General features: G+C 37.1%; 1 protein-coding gene across 2 annotated transcripts; it reads right to left on the bottom strand.

Annotated features, from left to right (window-relative positions):
• Positions 1 to 12,777: 12,777 nt before the first annotated feature.
• LOC121267821 (probable serine/threonine-protein kinase WNK9) lies at positions 12,778 to 16,441 on the bottom strand. Of its 2 annotated transcripts, none has more exons than XM_041171913.1 (7): positions 16,036 to 16,441; positions 15,832 to 15,869; positions 15,439 to 15,715; positions 15,093 to 15,313; positions 14,759 to 14,916; positions 14,239 to 14,677; positions 12,778 to 14,113 (listed from the first exon to the last, which is right to left on the bottom strand). In XM_041171913.1, exons 3-7 carry the CDS (start codon positions 15,696 to 15,698, stop codon positions 13,056 to 13,058), a joined length of 2,136 nt encoding a protein of 711 aa, XP_041027847.1. In that variant the 5' UTR covers positions 15,699 to 15,715; positions 15,832 to 15,869; positions 16,036 to 16,441; the 3' UTR covers positions 12,778 to 13,055. The 2 variants fall into 2 exon arrangements, with proteins under 2 accessions (XP_041027847.1, XP_041027838.1); XM_041171904.1 differs by having other exon boundaries at positions 15,439 to 15,666; positions 16,036 to 16,439.
• Positions 16,442 to 16,942: the final 501 nt, after the last annotated feature.

Here is a 16,942-nt window from a genome sequence, read left to right as displayed (position 1 = left end):
CGGTTGAAGCTAGGGAGGACTTGAATCTGCGAGAAGAGCAAAGACGAAGTTCGTCGCGCCCCAAATATTGTTCCTTCCATAGGAGCAGTGGACATAACACCCAAGATTGCTATACGAGGAGGAGAAGGTTTGACGGCCCAGAAATTTGTGCTGACCAATATGAAGATGAGAGGGATGAGTCATGACAAGACTACCGTCTCTACTCTTAGAGAAACTAGGACCGAAGCCTCGTTTGGAGAAACCAGGATCGAAGCCTTGTTCGGAGGAACCAAAGTCCAATTCCCAGGAATTACAGCCCGACCCGCAAAGACCAGAACCCTACTCGGAGGAGTAACAGGAGCCCTGACAGAAGAAAAACCTAGAACTCTCGCGGAGAAAACCCACGTCAAAGGGACTCGAGAAGAGAAGAACCTCCAATAGGCTAAATCAGCACCATAGGTAGGGGATATGTCGGGAGAACGACTTCCTCAACACGAAATGCCCATGCAAGAAGGGCCAAGTATGAATAAGTATTCTCCGCCCATAGACCATCCCATAACAACAGGGATCAGATCAGAGAATATCTCATAACTTTCAACGAATAAGATGGAGAAGGTTTGTTAGGCCCCCATGACGATGCACTGGTAGTAACAACACAAATTGCTAACTATCGGACCAAAAGAGTATTAATCGACAACGACAGCTCCACCGACATCCTTTTCTGAAAGGCTTTCATTAAAATGGAAATCACTCCCGATCAGTTGCAACCATCACCTATGCCCCTCAAAGGCTTCACAGGGGACACATCCAGCCAATTGGAGCAATCACTCTATCTGTGTTGGTGGGAACAGCTCCCAAAACAACATCTCTCATGGTAGACTTCTTAGTGGTGAAGGCCCCATCTTCATACAATGTAATCCTTGGACGTCCGTCCTTGAATCGAATGAAGGTTGTAACCTCCACGTATCATCTGAAGGGAAAATCCCCGACCTCATTTGGAGTAGGAGAAATGTGTGGCGAACAGCAGACCACAAGAGACTGTTACACCCAGGAAATGAAGTCAAAGGCGATAGCTATACAAACTCTTGAGCAAGACCACGGCGAGGCAGCCAGGCCTCCACCTCCGGCTTTAACAGAGCTAAACCAAGAGGTAAGGAATGAAGAGGCACCAAGGCAGGCGCAACCCAACGAGACAGCCAGGCCTCCACCTCTGGCTTTAACAGAGCCAGACCAAGAGGTAAGGGACGAAGAGGCACCGAGGCAGGTGAAACCCAAACTGGCAACCAAGCCTCCACCTCCGGCTTTAACAGAACTAGACCGAGAAGTAAGGGACGAAGAGGCACAGAGGCAAGCAAAACCTAACGAGTCGTTACTTTGGATACCAATGGATCCTGAAAAACTAGAATGGACTGTGCAAATGGGATCCAAGATGCCTACCGAGCCGAGTCGGTCTATGGAGTAGCTACTTGTCAAACATCGTGATGTCTTCGCCTGGTGCCATGAAGAAATGCCAGGTATTGATGGATCGGTAATAGAGAATCGCTTCACTGTAAATCCTGAGGCAAAAAGAGTCAAGCAAAAGTGCCGCAGTTTCAGTGCGGAGAAATATGCGGCCATTGTTGAAGAAGTGGAATGCCTTCTAGCTGCAGGGTTCATTCAGGAAGTTCACTTTCCCGAATGGCTCTCCAACGTCGTACTGATCAAGAAGGCAAGTGGGAAATGGAGAATGTGTGTCGACTTCACTGACTTAAACAAAGCATATCCAAAAGATAGTTTTCCTCTCCCAATGATAGACTTGATAGTGGACTCAACAGCCAGGCACACCTTACTCAACTTCATGGACGCAGCTTTGGCTACAATCAGATCATGATGAGCCCCGATGATGAGGAAAAAATGGCATTTATCACCAACCGAGGACTTTATTGCTACAAAGCAATGTCATTCAATCTCAAGAATGTAGGAGTAACATATCAATATCTAGTCAACCGAATGTTCAAAAACTAGATCAGGAGAAACGTGGAAGTTTATGTAGATGATCTTCTGGTTAAGAGCAAGAAATTCGAATAGCATCTTGATGAACTCCGGGAAGCTTTTGCAGTACTAAGAAAATACAAAATGAAACTCAACCCACAAAAGTGTGTTTTTGGAGTCGAATCAGGAAAATTCTTGAGATTTATGGTCTCTGAATATGCCTCCACCCCAAACTATCAACAAGGTTTAGAGACTGGCTAGGAGAGTAGGCACCCTAGGCCGCTTCATCGCGAAGTCAACCAACTGATGCCTCCCTTTCTTCAAGGTCCTGCGAAAGCACAAGAATGAGGTGAAGATTGAGGAAGGGCCTTCAGCGAGCTGAAGGAATACTTGGCCAATCCACCTTTGCTTAGTCAAACCACGCCAGGAGAAGACCTGACTGCCTTCCTGGCTGAATCTCTCAATGCGGTGTCCGCCGTATTGACTCAAGTAGAAGAAGGAGTTTAACGTCCGATTTATTATGTAAGCAGATCATTCCAGGGAGTGGAGGCTAGATACCCTCGAACGGAAATGCTAGCATTTGCATTAGTGATTACTGCTAGGCGATTAAGGCCTTTTTTTTAAGCCAACCTAATAAAAGTCCAAACTGATGTTCCCTTGAGAAAAATATTACAAAAACCTGATACGTCCAGTCAAATGACTAACTAGGCAATCAAGTTAAGCGAGTTCGAGATCAAGTACCTTCCACGCACCGCAATAAAGGGCTAGGTATTGGCAGATTTTCTAGTCGAGTTCTCGAACTTTCCCAAGGAGATGGTCATTATGCCCAGGGCAAGCCGTGGCAGGTCTACGTCGACGGCTCATCCAGAGAAGAAGTGGGAGTACATATAATAACTAGCTCAGGAGAAAAACTGGACTACGCACTCAAGCTCGGGTTCAAAGTCACCAATAACGAAGTTGAATATGAAGCACTTTTGTCAGGTCTAACAATTGCCAGATCATTGGGGGCAATTGAAGTTAAAGTGAAGGTTGATTCTCATATAGTGGTAGGGCAAGTAACCGAACAATTCCTTACGAAAAGAGAAAAATTGAAAAGGTATCTCCAACGGGTAGGAGAAGAACGGGATCTCTTCCAATATTCTACCATCCATTAGATTTCGAGAGGAGAAAACCAGGAGGCAGATTGACTAACTAAAGCTGCCTCAGGCCAAGAAGGAGTCCCACTCCCAGATCATGTTGTAATTTGGACTATTGACATAGCAGCAGTAGGGATTCGAGTATCCATTATCGAGATCCTACAACCCCCTGAATGGGCCGCAGACATTCTAAAATTTCTTCAAGAGGGAATCCTTCCGGATGATCAAGAAGAGACTTGAAAAATTAGGAATCGAGCGGCTCGGTTCACTTTGGTGGAAGGAGTCCTATACAAAAGAGGCTATGCCGAATCTCTATTAAGATGTATCTCCTTCGAACAAGCCCAATATGTGCTAGCAAAGATACATGAAGAAGTTTGTGGGAACCATGCTAGTGGAAGGGCACTAGCCGCGTGAACTACCCGAGCAGGGTATTATTGACCTAATTCTCACAGCGATGCCAATGAGTTCGCCAGAAAGTGTCTCAAGTGTCAGGAAAACGCTCACATTTTTCATTGCCTCTCGAAAAACTCACTTATGTCACCCCCCCCCCCCCCATGACCCTTTGCACAATGGGGATTGGACCTTATTGGCCCCCTCCCTGCGGGCAAAGGAGGGGTGAAGTTTGTTGTGGTGACAACGACTATTTCATAAAATGGGTGGAAGCGGAAGCTCTAGCAACGATTACGACTCAGGCAATTACAAATTTCCTCTGAAAGTCTATAGTATGCCGCTTCGGGATCCCCCAAAGCTTCGTTTCGGACAATGGGAGATAGTTCGATTGCTCCTATTATCGAGAGTGGTGCTCGGAGCTCAAAATCAAGACTAAGTACTCATCACTAGGATATCCCTAGGCCAACGGGCAAGTAGAAGCAACCAACAGAATGTTGCTTAACATCCTGAAGAAGAAACTAGAAGCCAGAAAGGGGAATGAGTTGAAAAGCTTCCCAGCACATTTTGGGCATATCAAACGTCAGTAAGAACCCCGATAAGGGAGACTCCATTCTCCCTCGTCTATGGAACTGAAGCCATGATACCAGCTGAAGTGGTGGTGCCCACATATCATGTACAACATTACGATCCATATCACAATTGTACAGAGAGTATGAGAGACCATGATAGACTGTAAATAAACATATTATAATAGACTCTCCCTTCCCCAAAAACTCTCGTGGACGTAAGCAGTATGTCAAACCATATAAATTTATGCGTCCATCTCACTTTTACATTATCAGTATTTATTTTTTTCATTCACTACAGTACCAGACCACACCAAGGGCTTCAGACTACACCGATTGACACCCAGATTTTCATAGCGGGTCGGGAATTACTATTTCTCTCATTCTGAATTGTTCTGCGATTTTTGGCATTAACAGAGTGACTAAAAAATGCTATAAGCCACACTATTATCTCAATATTCATTTAATTTTATAAATACATCACTTTCTACTGTCTTTGAAGTATCTTTTATTCTTTTAAGAAACAAGATTTTAAAGTTGATGGAAAATTATATCACTTTGTGATAGTGAGATATGAATGAGATGATGTCGTAGGGCTGTAAGCCGATCGGTCCGAACTGGAGAAATCGATTGGACCGAGGCTGAGACATGTCGGTCTCGGTCTCAATTATGCAATTTTCATCTAATCTATCGCCATTAACAAATTAACAATATAAAATTTTAAATATATAATTACAAATTAATATTTTATCAATTAACTAATGTATGATATCAATTAACTGATCACCAATTCATCATTAACTAATTACTAACATCTACATCTATGATCTAATTAAAGTTATTAGATAAACTTTTTGTAAAATACCTAAGTTGCAAGTGAGTATAAAGCAATTACAAATATTATTGTAATTAACTAATGTATGATATCAATTAACTAACCTATCACCAATTTATCATTAACTAATTACTAACATCTACATGTATGATCTAATTAACATTAAATAAATATAAAACTTGTATGGACCTATGGTCAATGAAAATTATTTATTAATCATATACAAAATATAATAAGTTTAATATAGCTCATTTTGCATTAACTATCATAGATTCATAATACATTGACATACTCTAAGTTAGTAACGAATTAGCAATTAATATCATAAATATAAGTATAATTAAATATTTTTTAATGAGATAACTAAATAATCCACATTAAATAGTTTACTAAATTTTAATTGTACTAATTTAAATAATTTTTTATTAATTTATGTGCCAAAAGATTAAAAAAATGGCTTTTACACATTAAAGAAACGACACGATTTAGTGTAAAAATTGAACCTAAATAGCGCCGTTTAGGTCCAATGGGAAGCAAAATTAAAATTGAGTTGCTTGACGATGCTCAGTTTTTTTTTTAAATAACATGTATGTTGAAACGACGTCGTTTAGGATTATTTTCAATCAAAACAACGTTGTTTCAACATAATTTAGAAAGGGAAACCCCCCCCCCATCGCGGAATCCCGATTCCCTCTCATTCTTTTACACTCCCTCTCAGTTCTCACTTCTCACTTAGAAGTTAGAACCCTAGCAAACGACCCCTTTGTCGCATCCCCCCCTTTACAGCCCCTTCGTCGCAGCCCCTACCTACGGTACAGTCTTGAGTCTTGATTCTTCCCTTTTATTTTCTCGAATTTATCTCAATGTAGTGAAATTTCTCTTTGAACAGGTTTACATATTTAGTAATTTAGAGTGTAGTGAATCATTGATAAATTTGTATAGAATAGGTTTACATATTTACATAAGTTTCTGATTGTGAAAAGAGAAAATTATTAGTCATTTCCATTTGCTCGACCCTGCTCGAGCGAAGCCAAACCTTGATTGTGGCTTGAGCGGGAGGCCAACTCGTGAGTTGGCTCGACACTCAGCTCGACACTCAGCTCAAGCGAGTGCCTGACCTAAACGACCGCTCGGCAAACGCTCGACACCTCGATCGAGCGGGAGGCCAACCTGTGAGTTTGCTAAACACTCGCTTGACAGTTAGCTCGAGCGAGTGCTTGACCTAAATGTCCGCTCGACAAGTACTCGACACCTCGCTCGAGCGCCTGTTCTGATTTCTAGGTCATTTCTGGGCACAACAACACCAGCTATCCAGCACACACAAAATGCATACTAGCACACATCTTAGGCTAAACTTTCTCATTTTCTTCTTGAATCTTAACTTTATATTTAATCTGATTTTGTTTGATTATTTTTTTAGATGGACCCTCACCCAACAAAAGAAATGATTTCGAAGGACTTTACAAAGGATGTGAGCGAGTCAACACAAGGTATTCCTCCACTCCCACCCAATGTAAGTACTAAATTGAGTGTTAGTGGACCACTTAGTGGTAGAGCTAGGTCAATGGCTTGGGATCACTTTACAAAAATACCAAAAGGTGATCCAACTAAATCCAGGGCTGCATGTAATTACTGTGATATTTTGTATGCATGTGATATGAAGCCAACGGTATAAAATCTATGAAGTATCACATTGAAAACAAATGTAAGAAATGTCCGTTTAATAAGACGGATAAGTCTCAAACTACTCTAGGTTGGAAGGTGGATGGAGGAAGCGATAATGGGGATTTGTGCCCATAACATTTAGTGTTGAGGCTTGTAGACAACCTTTAGCAGAGATGATTATTCTTGATAAGTTGCCCTTTAGGTTGTTGAAATTGAGGGTTTTAAAAAGTTTATGCTTGTTGTTTACCCTAAGTGGGTGAGGATTTCATCTCATATTACAATTGAGAATGATTGTTTTAATGTGTATATAGGAGAAAAAAATATGTTGAGAAGTGCTCTTCAACAGGCAACAAATTTTCCTCACCACGAATATATAGACATTAGTGCAAAACTTCAATTATATGTGTCTCACTGTACACTTTTATTGAGATGATTGAAATCTACACAAGATGATTTTTTCCTTTTCTTCGGTTGAAAATCACAAAGGTGGTACACTTGGTAGGGTCATAAAGATGTGCTTGTGTGACTAGGGGCGGCCGAAAGTACTTGCAATCACTCTTGATAATGCAAGTTTTAATAACGAAGCTGTTTCTTATTTAAAAAAAAAATAAAGTATAGGAGAGACACTATTTTGGAACATGAATTCTTACATGTTCGATGTTGTGCCAACATTTTAAACTTAATCATCTGTGAGGGCTTGAAAGAATTTGATGAGTCTATTGTAAATGTGAGAGGTGTTGTGAAATATGTTAAGTCATCCTCTCAAAGGTGGAGTACATTTAATAAATGTGTATAGTTGGAAGAGATTGCATGCAAAAATCATGTTTGCCTAGATGTACCGATTTGGTAGAACTCTATCTATCTTATGTTGGAGAGGGCTGAAAAATTTTGAAAAGTTTTTGAACAATTGGAAGAAGAAGAAGATTTGGGGTTCCTTAGTAGTATTGGAGACGATGACAATGATGTGGTGAATAGGAGAACGTCAAAGAAATTAGAGCCTCTGAATAATATCAATTGGGAGAATGTAAGGTTGTTTGTGAGGTTTTTTCAACTATTTCATTATGCAACTTTACGTTTCTCGGGGAGTTAATATGTAACTTGCAATTTTTTTTTTCCTGAGTTAGTTACAATTCAAAACGTGATTGATATGGAGTGAGAAGAATGAAGCCCCATGGTGGGATTAATGGCCACAAATATGAGAAAAAAATTTGACAAATATTGGAGCAACATGGATAATATGAATATGTTGTTGTATGTTGGGATTATTCTTGATCATTGGTACAGGATGCGATATCTTAACTTTGCATCAGAATCAATGTATGTCCATGATATAACAAAAATGGTTGATTTGAGTTGGAAGGTGAAAAATGCTTTAACCCGCATGTATGAGGTATACGTTAAAAATGAAGAAGGGAACAGTTCTGGACAACGACAACAGCGCACAAGTTCCCCATGTGAAGATGTAAGTCCTACAGTTCGTAGATTTGAGGATAGGAAGACACAGTGATTGGTCATATTTAAGCAACAGTTACAATCGAAAAACTATTTAGAAAGTAAGTTAGAGGTTGATAGATACCTAGTTGAAAGTTGTGAGGAACAATATGCAAGTTTTGGCATTCTAAATTAGTGGAAGGTTAATTCAATTAGTTATCGCGTACTTTCAAAAAATGCACGTGATGTATTTGCAATACCGGTATCTACAGTAGCCTCTGAATATGCATTTAGCACCGCGGGTCGTGTATTTGATCCTTTCCGAAGTAGTTTATCTCTGATGATAGTTGAGGGTCTCATTTGTGCATAGAATTGGCTTCATTCTTCTTCTACTCCAATCAGCCTTAGGATTTTAATGGATGAGGTGAAAGATTTTGAGAAGCAATTGGATATGGGTATGTAATAATTATAAATTTACTTCATTTTATATCTTTTATGATTTACATGTTATGTAAATTTATATAATTTATTTTGTTTTATCTTTTATGTATAGAACTTGTTGGAGAAGTTGAAAATTCTACAGAGGCGTCGAATACAATGCCTACACTTGATGCAGATGAATGAGGTGAGAAAAATATACTTTTATACTACTATATTGGTTATTTTTGTTATTAAACTAAGATATTTAATATTTGTTTGCTATGTTTTTGCAGTAAACTTGTGAAGACTTGAAGTTTTGGACTTGGAGGCTAAAGACTTGGAGTTGGAGTTTTTTTGTATTACTATTTAGTCATTTATAATTTGTAATTTATAATTTCGACTTAGATGCATGGATTGTAATTTGTAAATTTTATTGTGTATTTTCTTTACTTTTTTTGATTTTGTAACTTTTTTTTTTCATTTCATTTAGAGTTTGGATGATTAGGGATTTTTAGTTATTTTTTCATTTTTTCTATATTTTTCTTTTATTTATATTTTGAATGTTATTGGGATTTTGCATCTTCTTCTAGTTGTTTTTCTATTTTTTTGTATGTTAAATTGTTATTAATAATTTAGGTTGAGAATAATCTCAAAATTAGGAATTGAGCAAAAATTTGACTAGTAAAGTCAGTTGGGCCGAGACTGGAAAAGTGGCCCATTGGGGTAAGAGTTGGACAGAACGGATTGATCGGACCGGACTGGATTGATTAGCAACAATCCGATCTAGTCCATATGTCAATTCGGTCTGGTCCAGGTTAGGAAAACCCTAGACTGAACCCCTTCAGTCTGATCTGCAAAATCTCCTAGTGACCAACCGGATCAGACCGAATTCAGCCTTAGATGATGGTGTAATATGTAAAATTCTTCTTACTAATGAAATGCATCAGCTTAGAAAAAAAAAAAAACAATAATATTGCTAATAAAATAAAATATATATATATAATAAGTTTGTTTTCGTAAATAATATTAATAACAATCTCGATAATAAAAGGCTAAAACTGAAGAGTCGGTCCATACCAGACCAACATCATGGCCTTAGTCATCCCTCAATAATTTGTAGTTTAGTGGACAGGTACCAAATCCATTGGGTCCTCAAAATCGCGCCGAAATCTATTATACCCAGTGTAGATCACCCTTTAGGCCTTATAACATTCTATTATTAATAAATAAATAAAAGTGATATGATGGTTTTAAGGGTGTAAATTGGTCAGTCCAATCCGATTCTGTCCGGGAGGGTGATGGATCATCATTTTTTTCAGATCGGATCGGATTGAACATCCATAAGAACCGAACCGATAGCTATTAATCCTTTCGGTTGGGTCCAATTATCATTTATTATTATTTTCTTCTTTTTTTAAATAAATTAATAAAAAATATATTTAAATTACTTAATTAAAATTAAGTAAATTATTAATATGAATTATGTAACTAAATCATTAAAAAAATAATTAATTATAATTATATTGATGATGTTAATTACTAATTTGTTACTAACTTAGATTATGTCAATGTATTATGATAGTCAATGCATAATGAGCTATATTAAACTTTTTATATTTTGTATATGAAGCATAAATAATTGAATTATCCATAAGTCACGTCCATGCATGCTTTATATTTATTTGAAACTTAGGTATTTTACAAAACATTTATCTAATAACTTTAATTAGATCATAGATGTAGATGTTAGTAATTAGTTAATGGTGAATTGGTGATAAGTTAGTTAATTGAAATCATACATTAGTTAATTATAATTTACAATAATATTTGTAATTCCTTTATATTTACTTACAACTTAAGTATTTTATAAAAAAGTTATCTAATAATTTTAATTAGATCATAGATGTAGATGTTAGTAATTAATTAATGGAGAATTGGTGAAATGTTAGTTAATTGATATCATACATTAGTTATTTATAATTTACAATAACATTTGTAATTGCTTTATATTTACTTACAACTTAGGTATTTTATAAAAAAATTATCTAATAACTTTAATTAGATCATAGATGTAGATATTAATAATTAGCTAATGGTGAATTGGTGATAGGTTAATTAATAATATACATTAGTTAATTAATAGAATATTAACTTGTAATTACATATTTAAAATTTTATATTGTTAATAGTGATGAGTTAGATGAAAATTATATAATTAATTATACAATTATTATATAAAATAATATATTTAAAAATTGAAAATATATATTTTCTATTCAGTTGGTTCGATCTAGAAAATCCCAACTCGGGATCGAACTGAAAATCGAAAAAATGGAATTTCTTAGACCAAGACCGACCGGTCCCAACTTCGGGCTAGTCTGGTCCAGTCAGCTTCTCTAGTCTGGACTAACCAGTTTACAACTCTAAATATGAAAGAAGAAAAATAAAAAATAAAATAGAAAGAAAAACTCTACTTATCATCCTTACACCACACACCATATATGATTTATTTATTTTTTCTTATTAAATATGTGATGTATGGATAATGAATAAAAAAATTTATTTAATTTAACAAAAATAAAAAAAAATAGAAAGTTATATATGGTGTGTGGCCTAAGGTAGTTGAAAGGCTTGAATATAAATTAATCTTGCTTTCCATCACTACTGAGTAGAACCCACGTGAAGGTTGGTTCGTAAAAAGAACCTTTTGAAAAGTGAGTAGGGTCATAAAGTACTCTAACTACACGTGTTATCCGATCATCACTTTTCTGTGACCAAACCTTTTAGTAGTAGTGGTAGACATAGTGCCTCCTCATAAAAAGAGAGCCTTTAAAGCTGAAAACTCAAAACTTCGAACACAAAGATTAATATTATTCACAAATAGCTGGGAAAACAAACGAGTGGTGCTACAGTCACCGGAAAAATGTTCCGAATAGTATATTTCAGTTTTTCATTTTTTATTTATTTATTTTCATGTATTTTTTTAATTATTATAAATATTTTTTAAAAAAATAAAAAATTCACAACATCATTAAAAAATATTTTCTTAATCATTAAGTTAAAAAAAAAGATTCGGAAGAAAAATTTGAGATCCATTTTCGGAATCTAAGCATTTCTCAAAACAAATACAATGTGGCAACTACCCGCAGTCATTTTAAATGGCAATAGTTATAGGAGCATATATGTGTTGTATATTCTACAAAAGCAAGCCAAATATCTAACCCAAGTTGGCAACTTGGGCAAGCAGAAGAATCATCACATGGCGCCAGTAGTTTAGCACATGATATATACTTGCCAGACTACAGAAACCATCAAACTGCTTTGGACCTTTTGTACAGCCTACTTTCGCTGCTCTCTAGCACAAACCGCCCTAATAATTGTCCCAAGGCTGTACTTTCTCAGGGTTTACATTTGAAAGTGATGGGAGAGCAGAGAGGTAGGGATGGGGGGGAAAAAGAATGCCATCTTTGAGGGGAGACTTGGAGCTGATAATGGTGATGTTTGTCAAGTTGTCCAAGTCTTTAGGTTCCAAAGACTTTGCTTGCTTTGTAGAGGTGGGGAGGTTGGCATTATTGTCATACATCTAGAACTAGAAAGATGCCCAGGGAACTAGGAAAATGCAAGAGCATTTTTGTGGACTGAGCAATGGCGTCCGCATATGATGTTGGTATCTACTATATATAGATATTAGATAGGTTCCATCCCTTGTGCTGTGGGTGAGCACGTCTAGTGTGCCAATGGATGGGTAGATGGAATTTGGTCCACATTTCATACTCTTGTAATGTCAATAAATGCTGCTCTAAAATAATTCTGAAAGTCAAAAGAGAACTCTCCTATCAATTATTTACTAATTGCTGATAAAAAAAAGTAATGATACCTACAGTTATGGAGTGTGCAAGCATCATACAATCGTTTTAAAAAATAGTAAGATCCACTATTAAAAAATTAATTTCTTTTCAAGTGAATCGTATTTATTCACTTTTTTTAAAATGATTACACGACGCTTGTGCACTCACGACTGCAACTATCATTTCTCCAATAAAAAATACACTTTACATTGTTAAATTATCAGGAGTTTGGCACTTTACATCAAAAACTACCAAAATTGAGACATTACTCCCCCACAATAGGTAAAAGTTGCGATGCACACCTCCTTTAAGATATGATTTTCAACATTTTTTTTTTTTAATTCAACATTATAACATGTCACCTATTTTTCATTAATTTAACAATCGGAATCGGACAGTATGCTATATTTTAGTTTTTGGTAGACCAAATGCACAATGTACCAATTTTGATAGTTTTAGATGTTAATCTTAAGACGTTTGAAGATGCAAAGTATGCCAAAAAAAAACCCGGAGAGAGAGAGAGAGGCAATATGCCATTCTCACAAAGTGCAGCAATGAAAATGGAGATCGGAGGGTCATGGACTCATGAGTCATGACCATCCCATCTTCTGGGAGACGTAGCAGAAAATTTCCTTTTAAGTTAGCAGGAAATGTACATTAACTCATTTTTACCCAAGCGATGCTATCTAACCTGGGAAAAAACCCTATAAGCTGTGGAAGTTACATCTCTGAGTTGTACAAGCATGATCCATCACCATTATTTCTTCCGTTCACTAAGAAGAGGCAGCCTAGGAAAGCTCGAAGGTTTGGTGTTTTAAACATCTACAGCATCAACTGGAAGAGAAGTTGCCCTTTGAAGAGAGTGTGGAAGCAGCAAAGGTCCCGTGTAGAAATTCTTGGCTGTAAACATGTTCTCAGGACTGTAGGACACATTCACGGTCTCAGAGTTTTCGGTCATTCTGTTTGCCACAGTGGAGCATTTCTTATCAGCATCAATGAGAAAATCCGTAGTGAAATTCTTCCCAGAGGGCAAAGATTTCAGAAGAGGTCCATTGTTCTCTCTTTTTAGCTGGGGTGAACCCATAGGAGGGGAAAATCCATTATCTCTCTCATGTTCAAAGTTGAAAGATTTCTGAGATAAGCTTGAAGATTTCCATTTCGCCCCAAGTTGTTGGTCTCTGAGTTCCCTCAACTGCAATTGATATTTAGCTTTGAGCCATCTTAATTCTTGCCTGATCTCATTCTCATAATCATCCAAGAGGGCATGCTCTGCTGAACGGGTTGTGGAGGGAGAGTTTCTTGCATCATATTCACTTTGATCATCCATATCTATAGTTCTCTCATTTCCAAACGTCAATTGGTCCAATGTGTTGTTTCCTTCATTGCAACATATATCCTTCGAGCCTGGTGAACTCAATTCTAAACCTTCTCTCTGAGCCCAGATATCAGCAAAATGGATGCCACCAAACTGGCTTGATGTTTTTAGCTCCCCAGCTGTTACACATTGTTCCGACCCTTCAACTTGGTATGTTATCTCTTCGAAACGTCCATGGATAGCAGCACATCCTTGTTTAGAACACTGAAGAACTTGCAGATTCTTGGGACCTGGACTATTTGATGAAACATAATCCAATAGGGAATCTTTTGAAACACAATTGTGACAGAAATTTCCATTTGTACAATGTAAACTTTCCTCTATGCCCAGCCCCCTATTCCACTCTGGGACCAAAGTGGAAATTTCACTATCAATCATGTCTGCTACTTTTATCATGTCTTGGTCAGTAATATCAAGCTCCGCCACCATTTCTGTTGCAACACTCAATGCCGTGTCAGTCTCAATGTCGAATGGGAAGTAGATATTTCGAATACGGCCTGCATGGAGGAAAGTAATTCTGAGTTTTGATTGAAAATTTAAGGCAAGAAATTAAATTTGAGATTTTGGAATAATTGGAAAGGAGTATAAAAATTATGATACCCATGAAAGATATAACTCTAACCTTCTTTATCTGCCATTCTGAGCCTTAAGAAGATGCCATCATCTTCTCTTCTCCTCCCTTTGATTGTGATATCTACATCTGCCAAATGCTCATCCTCTTGACAAGTGAAGAGATCAATTTCACTCGTTCCAAACTCAACTGGATGGTATTCCAAATCATTTTCACCGGCATAACCAAGACAATTGCTGTACCCATCGATGAAAGAATGGTTTATGTTATAACTTCCATAATGAGATTGTCTTAGGAAAGGGCCCAGTTCATCAAAATCTCCTCGGTACTCTACTGAACTTAAGCAGAATCCATAGTCATCAATTTGTAGAAAAGGGTCCTTCAGAAGCTCCCTAGCAGAGAGCCTATGTGACACGGCTGCTAAGCATTTCTCAACAAATTGTCGCACCTCGGGATCTTTTACTTTGTAAAGAGCTTCTGGTTTTTTCCCCTATAGTAAGAATGCAATTCGTAATTAGCCATTGGAGACAAAATTCTATCTGAAACTTAAGTTCATAGTTAGAGTTCTTACAGAGACAACTTTCTTGTATATCTGAGCAGGGTGGGTGCATTCACTGTATGGATATTCAAACGTGACCATCTCCAAGATGCACATTCCAAAAGAATATATGTCAACTAATTCATTGTATTCCTCTTCATAAACCTCCGGTGCCATGAACTCGGGTGTTCCTGCGGAACAAAAAGGGGTGGAAAAAAAGAAAGGGAAAACACAATATGCATAATCAGAATTGCTAGAACTTCATCGGCATTGATTCAGCTAATTTTCCGGAAATAGGATGAGAAACAAATGGTGGCAATTTTGATTCGGACAATATTCGAGGGAATCTAGAACACTTCTAACATACCGACACAGTGAGCGGCATGAGATTTGCGAAGGATTCCTGCGAGGCCAAGATCTCCAATCTTGACTTCCCCTTGGTTCCCGTTGATAAAAATGTTGTCACACTTGAGGTCTCTGTGGATAACAGGTGGGTTACGGCTGTGGAGATACAGAAGCCCTTTCAAAATCTGTCTACACCAATGTTTCACGGCTCTAATGTTCACTCTCCTGTGCTTCAGCCTATACCTAACCAGCAATCGAAAACACAAAATATTTAAATAAATAAGCATAAAAAACCCAAACCATGAAGCCGACAAAGATGAAGACAGATGAGCATTTCTATTTTTTGGAACTTAATATATGATGCTTACTGTCTGAGAGTACCAGAGGTGAACATCTCGGTGACAAAGTTAATGTTCCTCTTAGCAGTATCAACCCAAGAAGTATAGAACTTCATGATGTTGTTGTGTTTAAGGGTCTTGAGCAGATGAATTTCACAGTACAGCCTCTCAAGATCTTCAGGATTTTGTAGGAAGTCATAAAGCTTCACCTGATTCCATGCTACTTCAATCCCTTCATACTCATCAAAGGCTCTATAACTACAACAATCAATACAACCCCAGACACCCATTTATTTGCAAAACCATACTATTGACAAAAAAAAAAATGAAAAAAAAAATCATAGAATATAAAAATAGTAGATAACTTGCAGGCGTATGAAAAGGATGTGCCAAAGAAAAAATCGAGAGAATTAAGCCTCATACACTGTCTTTGAAGCTCCTTTGCCAAGAATTTCATTGTACTGCCAAAAAAAAAAATCAAATACAGCGACTCATAAATAGGACTTATTGAATTCATTTAGAAGAAAAAAAAAAAGATTCATGCTTGTAAGAAGGAACATAAAACACCAAAACAGGCAATGAAAAACGCAGAGAGAAGGCAACAACTGAGCAAAAGAATTTACGTACTCTTCCATATCTTCCAGTAGGATCAACTTCAACAAACTCAGAGTAATCCGGTTCAACAGCTGAAACACCATTCATTCCTTGGTTTCTATTCTTTGCTAGTATATTTTGTTAATCTTTTTCTTGCTCCACAAACGTTTCCCTTGTATCAGTGTGCGGGTGAGTGTCTGAACGAGAGCAAGAGAGAAAGAAAGAGAGAGACAGATGGGTAATCCCACATTAATTAGAAATATAGAAAATAATTATATTTATTTTCTTTAAATTTTTGTAAAGAAGGAAAAGAGAAGAAGAGGAAGAGAGCCTTGGATAGTCCATCAAAAGACAGGATAATTGCCAACTACTCAGAGACAACGAGGCAGAGATTTCACTAGGTTACAGACTAGGGAGCGACCCTCTCACATAACCTGACAAAACAGCCTCACCCTTTCACTCCTTGCTCGTACTTTCTCTCGTCACGAGCTGTAATACCAGACTTTTTTTCTCTCTCTAGGCCTGCAGAAACAGCTAGCAAGACATGGACCAAACAAGCTTTAATGTGTGTGTATATATATATATACATATATATATATATTTTCTATACAACGTTTTATGTGGTTTGGAAGCACAAGTAAGAATTATGGATTAAAATTTTTAGGAAAAAATATATTAGTTTTGAATCACGAAATTCTTATGAAACTTTCTAGTTAGGAAATGGTTGGTTTGATTACTATGCTCCAAAATTTATTTTTATGGATTAAATTAATTCATTTAATCGTTTTCTACGCTGACAGGATTATGAAGGAGCGAAGCAGAAACTGGGTAAACATTTTCGGTTTGGTGAAATTTTCGGGCGTTGTTTTTTTCTTTTTTCTTTTTATCCAAACATCATCAAATCATAACAAACTTTTTATTTATGAAAAGTAATCTAGTG

Source organism: Juglans microcarpa x Juglans regia, chromosome 1D, assembly GCF_004785595.1.
Source record: "Juglans microcarpa x Juglans regia isolate MS1-56 chromosome 1D, Jm3101_v1.0, whole genome shotgun sequence".
NCBI classification, from domain to species: Eukaryota; Viridiplantae; Streptophyta; class Magnoliopsida; order Fagales; family Juglandaceae; genus Juglans; species Juglans microcarpa x Juglans regia.
This window is presented reverse-complemented; position numbering and strand designations above follow the sequence as displayed.

Bases quoted from the DNA above. Each gene is read 5' to 3' on its own strand.
- LOC121267821 (XM_041171904.1), bottom strand. From the start codon at position 16,110: ATGAATGGTGTTTCAGCTGTTGAACCGGATTACTCTGAGTTTGTTGAA. The intron at 15,667-15,831 runs GTATGAGGCTTA...TGATTGTTGTAG, and splicing joins AAAGGAGCTTCAAAGACAGT to TTATAGAGCCTTTGATGAGT. The intron at 15,314-15,438 runs GTAAGCATCATA...ATTGCTGGTTAG, and splicing joins ACCTCTGGTACTCTCAGACA to GTATAGGCTGAAGCACAGGA.